This window comes from Wickerhamomyces anomalus (assembly GCF_001661255.1).
Source record: "Wickerhamomyces anomalus NRRL Y-366-8 unplaced genomic scaffold WICANscaffold_1, whole genome shotgun sequence".
Lineage (NCBI taxonomy): Eukaryota > Fungi > Ascomycota > Saccharomycetes > Phaffomycetales > Wickerhamomycetaceae > Hansenula > Hansenula anomala.
Window position 1 is genome coordinate 2,099,765 of NW_017567110.1, and position 14,792 is coordinate 2,114,556.

Below are 14,792 nucleotides of genomic sequence, written 5' to 3' on the forward strand. Positions count from 1 at the left end.
TTTTTTAGTTGATGAGGATATTATAAGGAAGCCTGAATTCCAACATAGCGAGAAGCCTACAATCCAAGTGGTAATTCGTGCGTAATTGCATTCCTCATCCAAGTTCATCAAATACATCAACTAAAAAAAAAATAATTATTAATATCGATGATTAACTAATTGGATGAGGTCGAATGCAATTTATAATATATTATTTATAAACTAAAATTTATTAATATATACACTAGGCCGTAAGAATGACATCATGAACTAAAAAATTGTTGTTGGCCATTGTTATATTAATTGGAACAATATTTAATCATATTGACGTTATAATTAATTAATTTGTGGAAATCACCAAGATATTCCTAATATAACTAGTTTTCTTAATGAAGTCCCAATGGTTTGTTAAATATTAGTTGATTCTAAGGTGACTGAACCACTAGCTTAAAGGAGCTGAGCATGGATGCTTAATTATGAATTACGTCCCGGAATTAATAGCTGAAATATTAGACGTAAAAAATGGTCGAATGTAGCTGGAATTGAAAAAAGAATTGTTGATGATCAATCAACAGATCATGGGTTGGCTAACTAACTGATCACCTCATCAATATAGTAGTGGATTGGAGAACGTTTGAGCTTCAGGACGTATCTGGCTGCCTCTTGCTCTATCTTGGCCAGGTCTGCGTGCATGAGGTGGGTGCAGGCTAAGAATTATATATTATAAATTCTAGTAAATATATTTATAATTCACTTATAATAATTAATATATATCATATGGCCGAAAAATATACTATTATATTAATTATATATAATATAGCGCTCATATTATAATTAATGTTGATCATTATAAATGCAGAATATATAAGATACCACCCATAATTAATTACTACGTCCATGAGCTGTGCATTATCACAATATCATCATGTAATATTTAATTAAAATAATATAATAATTGATTATACAGTAGATCGACAGCTAATTGATATTATTTAAAACAAAAGAGCAACAATACCGGAAAATAACATCAAGATGAAGCTAGTTTGACCAAATGTGGATGCTGAATCCTCATATTGTGAAACAGGAACAGCAGTTGAGCTATTAGCTGTGACATTTGATCCAGCTGATGCAGTTTCAGAGACTGCTTCATATACATGAGTTGCCAAAGTTGGTGTATTATCCGCAGCTAAACTGAAACGTCTAGCTAAACGTTTGTTACCACATGACCCTTGAGAGCTGACACCTGTTCCTTCTAGTTCAATGGATGTAGATGATGTTTGAACTGAGGTTCTTGAAATACTGTTAGTTGTGACTGCATCTGAAACAGAGGAGTATAAAGATGCTTGTGTAGAACCAGGAATTGAATCATGAAGATCTTCAATGTGTGAATCTGAAGTATCAGTAACTGGTTTACCAAACAACAATTCTTTGTTTTCAGCATCAAATACACCATAAATATAAGGAAAAAATACCCAACCAAAAGTGATAGTGTTGTCATCTGAACCAACATTAATATTTTGAAGAACACATTTGTCTGAATTTTTAACCTTCTTTGTGAAACCAGATGTTGGGACTTCAATCTTGTGACCCATAACCTCAACCTCTAAAGGTGTTGCATTATCACAATCGAAGACATAGTTTTGAGAATCTGATTCATAAAATGCATCAAAATTGTTCATTAGTTTTTCGTGAACAGCCGAAGGAAGAGTGACACCAGTTGTATAACCACAATCAAAACTGATGAAGTAAGTGTTACCACCTGTAGCAGATTTACAACCAGCTGATAAATCTGTTAAATAAGTCCACCAAACATAACCATTACCTGAGGATCTCAATGGAACAGCAACAAGATCACCAGTGTACTTTTCAGTATCAATGGCACCAAATGTGATTTGACCCAATGAATGATCATTAGCACTCGAATAAATAGAGAAAGTCTTTCTTGAAATAACGTTGTTATCTTTCAGATCATCAATAAGAGTTGGCTTATCATAGTCAAAACCTAAACCAAAAACATTGGTATCACTACTGACACCTTGAGTGGAAGCATTTGTAACCAAACCGAAATTTAATTTGAACTTTTGGCCATTCTCAGTGTTTGAAACATCATCTTCACTCCAAGTACCTTTATAACTAGTGGAATCAGCATATTGGACACTGAAGTCTTGATGTTTGTCTTCATATGATGAGGATGATTTGTAGTCAAAGCCTTTGTTTTTGGAAACATCTGTAGATTGAAGGAATGGGGTAAATGAACCTGTATCTAATATTATTGGAATTTTTTGTTTCTGACTACCAAAGTACAAATCAATAATAGGAGCAGCGGTTGATCCAGCTTCAAAGTCACTGTTGAAGTCGTCTCTTTTCATAAGATGACTTTGATTGTTGTGGTTGAATTGAAAGTTTAATGCAGCATGGGCATATTGAATATAAGCAAGACATATGTTGATGGCTAAAAATGTGTTCATCTTGATTCTTGTCTGATTATGATTATGATTATATTTGTTAACGTTTCAAAAAATTTATCGAAAGGATTTCTGATGGTTTATATACTCCAATTTCAAGGGTTTAGTCAAGTATGATTCTTCCATGTGGTTCAAGTTAGTCATTAAACTTTGCATTCGAAGAACTCCATGGCAAAGATTTTTCGAGTTTAGCCAAAGCCACCAAATCTTGTTGCTCATACTTGAGTGGTAGTGGCCATTTGCATTGATTTTCAGTGGTTCCTGAAGTTTATTTCAACGTCTAAAAAACTCGATCTGACCAAAATATGTAATTGTTTACGGAAGGTTTTTAGACCGTTGAGAAATATGCAGAGAATATGTCAGATTTACCGAGGTGCAGCTGCCCGCCGATGCGGATTAACACGCAAACACGAATTTGTATACTGAATTCAAACGTTCTTGATTCCAGAATTCAGCTTCAAATTTTACAAAAAATGGTTATTGAAAACTGGCTGTACATTAAACACATATTGATGTCTTATTACAACTGAAATATCTTGTTAGCAGAGCGAGATGGTGGGCCCGCTGGTGGCCAGCGTATCCAGATTCGTCACTCTCTGACTCGAGCATTACAGTTTTGAAAAAATCTTATTTTTGAGTAATAACGTAGATTGCTAGCTGTGTACAAACGTCAAATTATCTGGATAGTTGTTGAATTACAGCAGCTAACAAATATTCAAAGCTTTAATGACGACGCTATTACCCAATTCAAGTTATTGTTAATGCTGATAATTTTCTTGAAATGTTTATGAAGAGACGACAGATCTCCCAAAATATGATCATCAGTTCTTGAAAGTTAAGGCAAATGCGATGTTCATTGCGTTGATTATCTGTACAGTTTAGTTTGTAAGTTGAGAACTTGAAACACATGAAGTTTCGATCATTAGCGGACAACTTGTGTAGCATCGAAGCGTAGGTTTCGGGCACAACGGACTGCTTTGCTTTTGGTCTGGAGTCGTGTTTAAGATGCCATCCAGAAAGCTGTATGATCTCTTATTTCAAACGGGTTATGGCGGTGATTAAAAATTATAAGAGATAGTAAGTCATCGTCATCGCGGTCGTTAGTATATTACATACAGGTTTTGATAATACGGGATTAGGTTGATTCAACATAACAAAATCTATAGTACGCACTTATTGGTCCCACAAGCCACCGTATTCTCAATAAGATGCGGACGAACACTTCACAATCTCCAAATGTGGTACTCCAACTTTTAATGTGTGTTTCTTGTGCTTGAAAATTGTGACAGTCATGAAGGTTGCGTACTCATGTCACCTGTGCTATCTGAAATTTAATCGGCGAAGACACACTTATAAAATTTCTTTTCCTTGCTCAGCAAACCTTTTGAGGGAAAAAAGATTCAAGATCCAGCGAACAAGTGTCAAGTGGCCCTCAAGTTTCAAACACACTTGTGCTTCAACTTCCTATCGAGTAAATAATATTTTCAATCTGCAACGGGCATGGGTTAACACTTAGCACGCTCAGCGTAGTTTGGTTCAGGCTTTTGGATCTATTTATTAATCCGGCGGATCATATACAATCAGCTTGTACTACAATACAGTACCAATAGAGAGTATAGGAGCATATCTCATCATAAGCAGCGAGCACTTGATTTTACTGATACGTTGGCCTCGAATCAGCAAGTTAAATTGAGTGCATGTAAAGATGGCGTATTTGATCGACACTAGTCTGTGTTCCTGAATCTTGATTTTGAGATTTTCCAGGCGCGAAAAAGAAATGAAACGCGTCGCAATTGTACTGTGTGTATAACTGATGAAAAAGGTGAGCACTGAGCTTTAAAAGAAAAGGTCAAGACTGACGGGTGAAAAAGGTGAAGCTAAGCTATGAGCTACGACGGGAATAAAGCAAGATTTTGTCAAGCAACATCGTCAGGAATAATTTAGAAGACTGATGTAATTACACTAAATAGCTGCTTGGATTCATATCCAAAGTTGGCTGAATTTGGGTTATTTATTGATCTGTATGTTACCTTTTAACCAGATCGTGATAACTTCTTCCCCTGAAATCAGCTTAAAGTCGAATCGACAGCTGTGAAGATCATGTAGATCAACTAGCTGTTCTTTTAATGAGTCTGTTTGAAGCCATGAACGAGTAAACTCACTGATCTGACTTACTCATCGTTTTTGTGACAACTAAAGTCTACTTTATCTAATGCGGTACTTTCTTTTGGGGTTCCCCTTGAGATGTATGTTGGTATTATTGTGGAACCGGCTCCCAAGGATACATAACTGACACAAAACGTTCATTATCAATTGCTTGTAGCCCAAAGTCTTCTAGTAGTGATGGATGCTCAACCTACTTCACTTTGCTATATCAAATCATTGCTCAGAACTCAATGGGCCGATTAATGGAAATAGGTGCCAAACATAATCTTAGAAGTCTTGAATAAAGTGAAACCTTTGAAATGATTGCTTTTCACGTACACCCAAATTACTATCATGATGCTTGAACATGTCTCCGAGCTTCCGTCTATAGCCTTTTGAATTGATGATTGTTTTGTACTCAGAGTCAACCACTACCCATATATAGTTACACTTTTTAGATTTCCAACACGAAGCCTAAACAGCTCCTTTAGACAAGGTAGTTTGCCTTCAAATTCTATTAGAATTGCTACAACATAAATCTTTTGAATAATCAAAACTGTTCATAATTGATCTAATGTACAAAATAATGGGGTATCATAAAGAAAGGATATCATAGAAAAAGACTATGCCCTTTTAGTTGAGAGAAAAAAAACAACATTGGAACGAAATCAAAGTAATTGTTTAGAAAAACATAACGACAATTGGCAGAGCGCTCAACATACCAGCGACTAATCTGTTACCAGAACCTTCATATTGTGAAACTTGAGCTGGGGATTGTGGATTAGTACCATTATTTGATGCACCACCTTGAGTTAACAGTTTTGGGATAGAGCTGCTTGAAACACCACCTGAGACTGGTTCTGTAGTTTGAGTAACCAAATGGGTAACATATAATGTAGAATCACCTTGTGTTGAAGTTGGGACCAACTGAGTACTGACCAATGCTGAGCCATTAGAGACTGGAGTACCTGAGCTAGCTGGGGCTGATGACTCTTGAGTTGATGCGATGGTTGTAACTTTACCATCTGGTAAGGTGGAGGTAACTTGGACAACTTGAGTTGAGGTACTCTCAACACCTGAACCAATTGAAACACTAGCTTTTGAAGTTGAAATTGAACTTTTACCAGGAGTAACTTCAGCACTTGATTTAACTGTAGTAACTGAAGTAGCTGCGACTGGGGTAGTCTCTGATGTTGATGCAACTGTTGCACTTGATTCTTCCTTGATTGTAGTAGTTGATGGAACGGCAATTGGTGTGGTTTCAGAAGTTGAAGCAACGGTGTTAGGAACACTTGATGGAGAGTATGATGAATCAGAGCTTAATGGACAATAAGTTGTGTAGACATTGATGATGTTACCAAGTGTTTGAGTAACAGTTTGAACAACAACTGTGGTTGGTTCTTCAGTACAAACATGGCCAGAGCATGAAGTAACGGTTGCAATAGTGGTTTGCAAGTTTTCGACCACAGCTGTGGAAGTGGATAGTTCACCAGCAACAACGTTAGAGGAATCTCCAGTGCCTGAAATTGAAGCTTCTGAAATTGATGAAGAAGAAACTGGTTCAACTGTGGACGCTGTGTCAGAATTGGATGGTGAAGAAATAACTGTAGCTGAAGCAGATGGTGATTCTGAAGCTATCAAACTAGATAAAACAGATGTAGTAGCAGATGAAGAAGTAGAGGATAATGATGAAGAGGCTGATGCAGTGATAGTATTACTCAAGGTGAAACTTTGAGTAGCTCTCTTGACAAGTTTAGCCCCGTTTCTATCAGTAATAGCAATGACGATATCAATGGTAGCTGATTGACCAGTGAATGGAGCAGCAACAATATGGGCTTGCAATGTTTCACCATCTTCAATTTCACCATCATAATTGTATTGGAAGGAACCGCCATTTTGTTGGAAGACCGATGGGGAAACTTTTGAGCCAGAAACCAATAAATCAATATGACTGTATGTAAATTCAGCTTCTTTAGCAGAATAAATCTCAACAAGACTCCAAGGACCTAGTTCAAATGGTATATAAACATCCCATATTGGTGAGCCATCGACAAATGAACCATTGATAGATGGTGTTGCTGATGAACTTGGCAAAGCAGATGATGATTCCGAAACGACTGGTACTGAACTGGAACTGTTAAAATAACCGGAGAATGTTGAGCTTAGAGCTGATGGAGAAGAACTTAATAACGAAGATGATGATGGGACAGTTGCTGAAATGGTTGGGAAAGAAGAAGGGAATGAGCTTGGGTATTCAGAAACGGAAGCAGCGTTAGAGACGTCTGAACTTTCAATAGAAGCAACTGAAGATAGCACAGGACTGGATGACTCGACAGCAGAGCTGGATAATTCATTAATGGAGCTAGTAATACCAGAGCTTGATGGTTCAGCACTGGAGACAGATGACTCGACAGCAGAGCTAGCATCAGAGCTGGAGGATTCATTAATGGAGCTAGTAATGGCAGAGCTTGATGATTCAATGCTGGAGTCAGATGAGGATGCACTGGTGCTGAAAACAGATAAAGAACTTGATGATTCTGAACTCGAAATAGCCTCTGAGCTTGAAATAACAGAAGAGCTTGAAATAGCTGATGAGATTGAGCTTGCACTTGAAGAGCTTGAAGAGCTTGATAATGAGCTTGAACTTGTTGGGGTACAAGTGGTCAAACCTGTTGGACCATTATAGTAGTCACCTAATGATGAAGATGAAGCAAAAATGCTAACAGTAGATGCTGATGTATAGTCAATAGAGTTTGTGGAAACAATATCTGTTTGTGAGTAGCTAGCAGCCTGAACAGAGCTTGGAACATCACCTGTAATCTCAACAACGCTTTCATCACTTGAGTTTTTGATCGGCTCACCAATCAAAATTTCCTTGTTTTCAGCATCAAAAACAAAGTAGAAATTGTTGAAAAAGGTCCAACCTAATTGAAATGACCCTTGCGAGCTGACTCTCCAATTAACTGTACAGTAATCAGTACCAGAGACACCTTGAACAAATGAGGATGTTGGAATTTCAATTTGGATACCACCAAAATCTAAAGTTAAAGATTGAGCTTTCAAACAATCAAAGATGTAACCTTTCAAAGTTGACTCATATTTTGCTTCTAATTTGTTAATCAACTTGTTATAAACATCTTCTGGTAAATATAAACCTGTTGAAGAACCTGTATCAATCAAAATTGGATAAGAGTTACCGTTTGTCAAAGTTTCACAACCATGGTAAAAGTCAAATAGTTTAACATTCCAAGATTGAGCATCAATAACAGGGATGGCGGTTAAGTCACCACTGAATTTAGAAGTATCAATACCACCAAATGTAAATTCACCTTTTGTTAAAGAATCTTGATAAACTGAAAAGACTCTCTTGGAAATGATTTCTTGTTTAAACAAGGTATCAATAAAAGTTGGATCTGGAGAATCTGGATAGTAACCTAAACCAAAAATGTTGGTTGAATCTGCAGCATCATCAACGAGGCCAAAAGTTAAGTTAGCAGTATGTGTATTTTCGTTATCAAATGACACATTATCAGCGACCCATGTACCTTTGAACGATGTACCATCAGCATAATCAACAGAGTAATCTTTATGCAAGGAGATCAAAGAAGTAGAGTCGTTACCATTGAAACCATTTTTTGAAATTGAGCTGTCTTGAACATAACTTGTGTAGGAACCTGTATCAAATGATACAAAAACTTTTTGGTGTTCACTACCGAAGTAAAAATCAGTACCTGGAATGATATAAGTTTGAACTGAAGTGTCAGTTTCAAAAGCATCTTTCTTGACTAATCTTTCTAAACCACCATTTGGACCAACTGGGACTCTTAGCAAAGCAAACGCTTGTGGTAACAATGATGCAATACCTAATAAGCACTTGTAACTTAGCATGATAAAAACTTCCGAACTTTAATAAAACCTTAACGCAATAGAAAATAACTTAAACGTAAATGAATGATGAATGAATGAATTAATAGTTGGTAGTTGTATTAGAATAAACGAGCGTATGGGGTTAGACCTGTTGGAGTTGTGAAGAGTTTGAGGTATTCAAGATACTGTGTGTTGTTGAAAGTGGGCGGTAAGACCATTATATACTCTCGCAATCAGATTGCCGATGAAAGCACCCCAAGGCATAGCTTCCTCTATTCGTCAACTCAGGCTGCTTTTCTCAGATGGATCCATGACTTTTATTGGAAGGGTTTTCAACTCGGAATGCTTGTGTACAGGTTAAATCAGCACCATCATCATTTTGATTCGCGTTTTTCCTCCGTTTTTTGTGAAAAATTCACCATTCCACGAATCCACGAGCACACCAACCAAAACAAATAAACAGAGATCAGCCAATCGCCTAAGGAACGAGGTCAATTCAGATCGAGGGTCCCGAAAGCAAACATTCAAAGCCAAAGGGAACCATTTTACAAACTATGTACATGTACTACACACTGAAGTTTCATGGAGTCTATTCTGTTGAGGAGCTTAAAATTTCAGGGGCTAGCCCAATTGCCGATGTCTGTTTACGCAGGTACGTGCTTTTTTTGAGTGAAAAAATGTTGTATTTGTTCATTTGGTGACCGAATCGAGAATCGAAAAGTTCAGATTTCGGCCTGCAAAATGAATCCCACCAAAAAGGGACGTGAAGTTGCAAGATCTGGCAAGAACTACAAACGTTTGGTTTTGCGAAATGTAACTGCAAGTGGCTCAGGAATCACATACCAAAGAGCCAAACACGTAAATAATATGAACACACCTGATCAAGCGTTGCTAGAGGTCCGAGTGCTCAACTTTCGAAATGTTACATCAGAGCCAGCTTATCTGTGCAGTGTAGCAAATGTTACAGTGACTACACCGCTGTTCAGTACAAAGACACAATTTTATTCAAACAATACAAACTAATATAAATATATTTCTTTTAAACTTCTAGCTTTTTTTTTTGAAATATCACCTCATCAACAACCCATCAGAAAGAATTACCAAAACCCTGACCAGTTGGTTGATATCCTAAACCTGTAGCAGGAGAACCATTAGTGATCATCAATCTTTGGTTTCCTAAAACTGGTTCTTCATCTTTTTGCTTAGCTTCGTCTCTAATTTTCAAATCATCCAACAATTTCTTCAAACCATCACTTCTTTCTCTTTCAACAGCAATTTGGTATGGTTTAATGTAATCATTCAAGTCATGTAACCAAGCTAATTCAATGACCTTATCGTAGTGAATTAAATCATATGCACTGTACAACAAAGCAATGAATGATTCATTGTTACCAGTTTCAACGAAATAAGTCAACAAGTCTTCAGCAACATCAGTTGATTTGGAAATAGCAGCAGTTTCAATGGCATCTTTCCACAATTGATCTGTTTTCAAGATTGACAAAGCCTTATTCCATTTCTTGTTTTTACGGTATAAACGAGCAGCAATTTGTCTGAAGAAAATCAAATCATGTTTTTCTAATCTTGCAGCAAGATCAATTGAATCAAATTTGTCATGTGTATCAACAACGGTACCCAAAGTCTTATAGTCTTCCTCTTCAATTAACAAATCATGGTAAGCGGCATTAACAACAGAGTTATTTTTGTCCAAAACACTAACCAAGAATGGTTTAATTAATGGTAAATTATCTGATTTTTGGAATAGTCTTACAACTCTTGGAATATCAATTCTTGGGGTCAAAACAGTCAATAAATCAGTGATCAAAGATGGATGTTCGTTGACATAGAAATTTATAGCTTTGTAGTAAATTTCTAAGTTAGCAACCTTGACAATAATTTCTTTGAAAGAAGAATGATCAAAACTTGAAGCGGCTTTTTCAATCATGGTCAAAGCAGCATTATCCCATTCATCATAATGAGCATATAAAAAGATCAATTCTGGCCATAAGTGTGCAGTTTCAGTTGCTCTAATAACTTTTGGAATGTTGATTCTTGACCAAAATAATTTCAAGTGTTCTAAGGTTTTTGATGGGTTGTACTTGGTGTATAAAATAGCCAACTCTGTAAACATACCCATATGAGCTCTTTCTAAACCTAAACCAGCTTCAAATAATGAAATCAATTGATCAAAGTAACCTTCACTTTCATATTTTTCAACTAATTCACTCAACTCTTCAGCATGGACAATCAAGTTCAAACCACAAATTTGAGCCAAACGGAATTCTTTATGTTCGAGACATGCGTCATTAACTTGCTTCCAGACCTTAGTGTTACTAGCCTTTCTAGCACATTCAACAGCTGATTGGTAATCATCCAAGAAAACTAAAGTACTTGCCAATTTTGAGTAATTTGAAACTGATGAATACAATAGTTTAGCAGCTTTATAATCTTTACGATCATATAATTTATCACCAACTTCATTTAAATCAGCGACATTTGAGCCATTCAAAAATGATTCAATTTCATTCAATTTACCAAGCTCAGCATATGCAACGACAATCTCACCATCAATCTTTGGTTCCTTGTAATGTTCTCTAGCCATCAATAAGAATTTGATCAACTCTTCAAATTTACCAGCAGAATCAGCAATATCAATAACGGATTCAAAGTTTGAAGCATCACCAGCTTTGATGTATGAATCAATAGCTTCTGGAATACGCAAACCATCTAATTGAGCAGTACCTAATTGACTCCATAATTGTGATTCACCAATCTTTTCAGCATAAGTCTCACCTCTGTCCAAAGACAAGATATCTTCAACTAAAACTTTCAATGCTTGAGAGTGCAATTTATTCTTGTCATAAATTTCAAAAGCTTCTTCATGTAAACCAGCTTCAGTACATAGGGTACCAATTTCATTTGGATCAAATTGGTCTAATTTCTCAATGTATGAGCTAACCTTAGTTGGTTCAACTTTAATAGCAGTTAATAATAACAAACCTTGTAATGATGGGTTATCATTGAATGGTGATGGCTCTAAAATGATCTTTTCTAGCAATTCAACCAACTCTAGAGTTAATCCATTATCCATAAAAGCTTTAACTGTCAATGAAACAGGTTCTGGATCAGTCAATTCTGGAACAGCAGTACCAACAACTTGATCAATTAATTGTCTTCTGTGAATGTTTTCTTCACTCAAAACTTTGTTCCATAAGTTCAAATCAGATCTTTTCAATAAGTATCTAGCTTGATATTTGTACATAGAGTTTTCATTGGTGATTCTAATTAATTCATCATCATTAGCACCTCTTTCATAAGCTATGTATGCAAGATATGGATCTCTCTTCTCACAGTAATGACCAACTTCTAAAGTATCATAAGAGTCATTTTCTTTCAAAAACTTTTCTGGATTGTTGTTTGAATCGATGTAGATTTTAGCTAAAGTGTTGAAAACAGCTTGATCTTGAGAGCCAGCATTCAAAGTAGCTTCTAGGAATGGTAATAATAACTTCAAACGGTTTCTCTTTTCAACTTCAGCAGTTAACTCAGCAATTGGAACTTGACCAAGGACACTTTGAATCAAGTTTTGGATAACTTTTTCGTCACAATCAACATCTAACAAAGCAGCAACAACTTGTGGAGTTTTTGATGGGTTAACTTGTTGAACATAAACTTCAATAAACTTGAAAAATTGATGTTTGTACAAGTACAAAATCAAATCATGAATATAATCAAAACGGTCGCAAACAATAATCAATGGCAATTGATCTTGTAAATTGGCATCTTTCAAAAAGTTTTTAACTTTTTCTGGATCATAAACATTGTTATCTTTAACAACACGCTCAATTTCTTTGACTTGGCCCAATTTTGAAGCAGATTGAATATATTTGAAAACAACATCTTTGTCATCAGTTAAGTTAACAATAGAAGCCAAGTAGTAGTACAAACCTTCATGACAACGGAACTCTTCGAACAATTTGACCAAAGTAGCAGAACCCAATAAATCAGAATATTTGGTGGCGACTTGGATAACAATTTGTAAATTTTGAGCAATGTTTCTGTCCAACAATTCTCTCAAGGCAACCAAAGATTGTTCAACATTTAGTTTACCAAAGTATGAAACTAACCAATCAGCTGGGATAGCGTTTGTGTTGACAATAACCCTCTTGATGTCTTTGATATCTGAGTAGTTTTCCAAAGCTCTTTGATATAAACCAGCCTTTTCTGCCAATTGTGCAATAGTTGGTTTATCATAATGATGGAACATATCGTTACCAAGAATAGCATCAGCAACTTGTGGAGCATGTAGTAAGTTGATTTCCAATAATCTTGTTTGTAAATGTCCTTGGTTTGGGGAATCATCTTTCAAAGCATCCAATAAGAATGATGTACCTTGTTGAATAAAGTTTTGACTAAAGAAAATATCAGCAATTTTTTCAACTTCAATTTGCTCGCTTGTTGATGGTGAGTTTAATAAACTAATGGCAAATTCCGAAGCTTTATCTGGATTTGATCTTAATAAGTTTGAAATCAAAACAATAAAGTTTGGTTGATAGCCAACTTTTTCACTGTATGGCAAGATTTTATCAAATTGACCAGATTCAGCTAATGCAGAGATAACTTTTGGATGAGTTTTAGCTCTCAAGTAAATCGCTAATGCTAAGTTCAAATCAAATGGTTTAACAATATCACCTAATTCTTCTGAGGAGGTCAATTTATCTTCCTTCAACCATTTTTCAAACAATTGTTTACGATCTTGTTGTAAGACTGGTTTAGCTAATTCAATAGTTTCAAATTGATTTAATTGACCTTTGTCCAATAAAGTTGAAAAATATTGTAAAATTGGAGAGATAGAACCTGGTGGGGCTTGAATATTTTTCAATTTTTGAATAGTGGTTGGTGTTCTCAATTGTTCTGAAGATGCAGCAACTTTAGCAGCATTTGAGTAATCACCTTGATTCAATAAAGTGTCAAATTGTTGCAAAAACAAGTTTTCAGCACCTGGTAAACCACCTCTTGAAGCCAATGATAAAGCTAATGGGACATTAGCCAATTTGTTCAAAACGTATGGAATCAATTTATCTTTTGAAATTTCAACAGCCAAAACTTGACCATTTTTGTTGATAGCCAAGATACCGTTACGATCATCATAACTTGAAGCAATGAAAACTAGAATGGCAGTAATTCTGTTGACGAACAAGTTTTGACCACTTTCTAAATCATATAAATGGATGAAACCATATTTGGTCAACAAATAAATGATACCGTATTTCTTAGAGATTTGTAAACTAATTGGGAAATCATTTACAGCATCTGGAGGGAAGAAAATGTCAACTGTTTTCTTTTGAAATGGTGGGTTATTGTTGTCATGATCGATTTCGATGATGTGTAATTGTCCCGCAGTAGCAGTTCTATTACCACAAACAAACACTTGAGTTGGAGAACTAGCATTTTCCAAAGTTATTGAGCTGAAATTTGCAACATGACCTTCAATAGCTTGTGAAACATTTCTTTGTTTAGAGTAAAGTTGAATTTTACCAGCGATACGACCATTTTCTTGAGTAATACCAACAACGGCAAACCAATCAAAGTTGGCATTAGCAACAAAATTAATGATTTGAGCATTGTTTAAATTGGCATGTCTTGTAGTCAATTTAGTTGGGCCTGATGAAGGTTGGCCATCAAAAACATTCCAAGTGTAAATAGATGAGGCAGTAACCAAACCCAATTGTTCATCATTAAGCCATTTCCAAAAGATAACTGGTTCATCAGTGTTGAAAGACTTTAGCTTTTCTTTAGTTTGTAAGTTAAAGATCTGTAAAGTTGTACCATTAGCTCTTAATGAAATGATAAATTGTGAAGGGTGTAAAATAGCATTATCGGCAGTCATGTTTTTTCTAGTGACCTGGTTGTTGTTTTGCAAATCAACAATGGCAACAGTATTTGTACCATTGACTTGCTCCCTAACAACGACATAACGATCACTTTCCAAAGTTGTTGATCTGAATTCGAGTGATTGTTGATTTATCCCAAGAGAGGTCAAATCAGCCAACTCTGTGAATTCAATTGGAATGTCACTCATGTTGTATGTTTAAAAAATCTTTGAAGCAATTCGACCGATACAACTGAGCTTAAAACTTTGTAATTGAATTATAATTTGACTTAATCGACTTGAATTTTTGTTGAACTTCGATAACTGTGTTGATTCGGTAGATTCGTTGTCGTGTTTTTTTGCTAGCAGCCCCTAATTTTGCCAGCGCCCACACAAAATTCTAGATTAGGGTGGAAAGGGCGGGCGACTGCTTAGCTAAAGAGATCGTGTAGAGGACACATCAAGAC

The 14,792-nt window shown here is 35.8% G+C and overlaps 3 protein-coding genes across 3 annotated transcripts; all 3 read right to left on the reverse strand.

Annotated features, from left to right (window-relative positions):
* Positions 1 to 971: 971 nt before the first annotated feature.
* On the reverse strand, positions 972 to 2,447 carry WICANDRAFT_76664 (uncharacterized protein; the record flags this gene model as incomplete). Its single annotated transcript, XM_019184431.1, has 1 exon — positions 972 to 2,447. One exon carries the CDS (start codon positions 2,445 to 2,447, stop codon positions 972 to 974), a length of 1,476 nt encoding a protein of 491 aa, XP_019041705.1.
* A 2,823-nt stretch (positions 2,448 to 5,270) lies between these two features.
* WICANDRAFT_60555 (uncharacterized protein) lies at positions 5,271 to 8,477 on the reverse strand (the record flags this gene model as incomplete). Its single annotated transcript, XM_019183015.1, has 1 exon — positions 5,271 to 8,477. One exon carries the CDS (start codon positions 8,475 to 8,477, stop codon positions 5,271 to 5,273), a length of 3,207 nt encoding a protein of 1,068 aa, XP_019041706.1.
* Positions 8,478 to 9,445: 968 nt separating this feature from the next.
* On the reverse strand, positions 9,446 to 14,782 carry CHC1 (clathrin heavy chain). The gene has a single exon (XM_019182644.1). It carries the CDS (start codon positions 14,533 to 14,535, stop codon positions 9,544 to 9,546), a length of 4,992 nt encoding a protein of 1,663 aa, XP_019041707.1. The 5' UTR covers positions 14,536 to 14,782; the 3' UTR covers positions 9,446 to 9,543.
* Positions 14,783 to 14,792: the final 10 nt, after the last annotated feature.

Excerpts from the sequence above, each read along its gene's own strand:
- CHC1 (XM_019182644.1), bottom strand. The coding sequence starts at position 14,535 with ATGAGTGACATTCCAATTGAATTCACAGAGTTGGCTGATTTGACCTCT.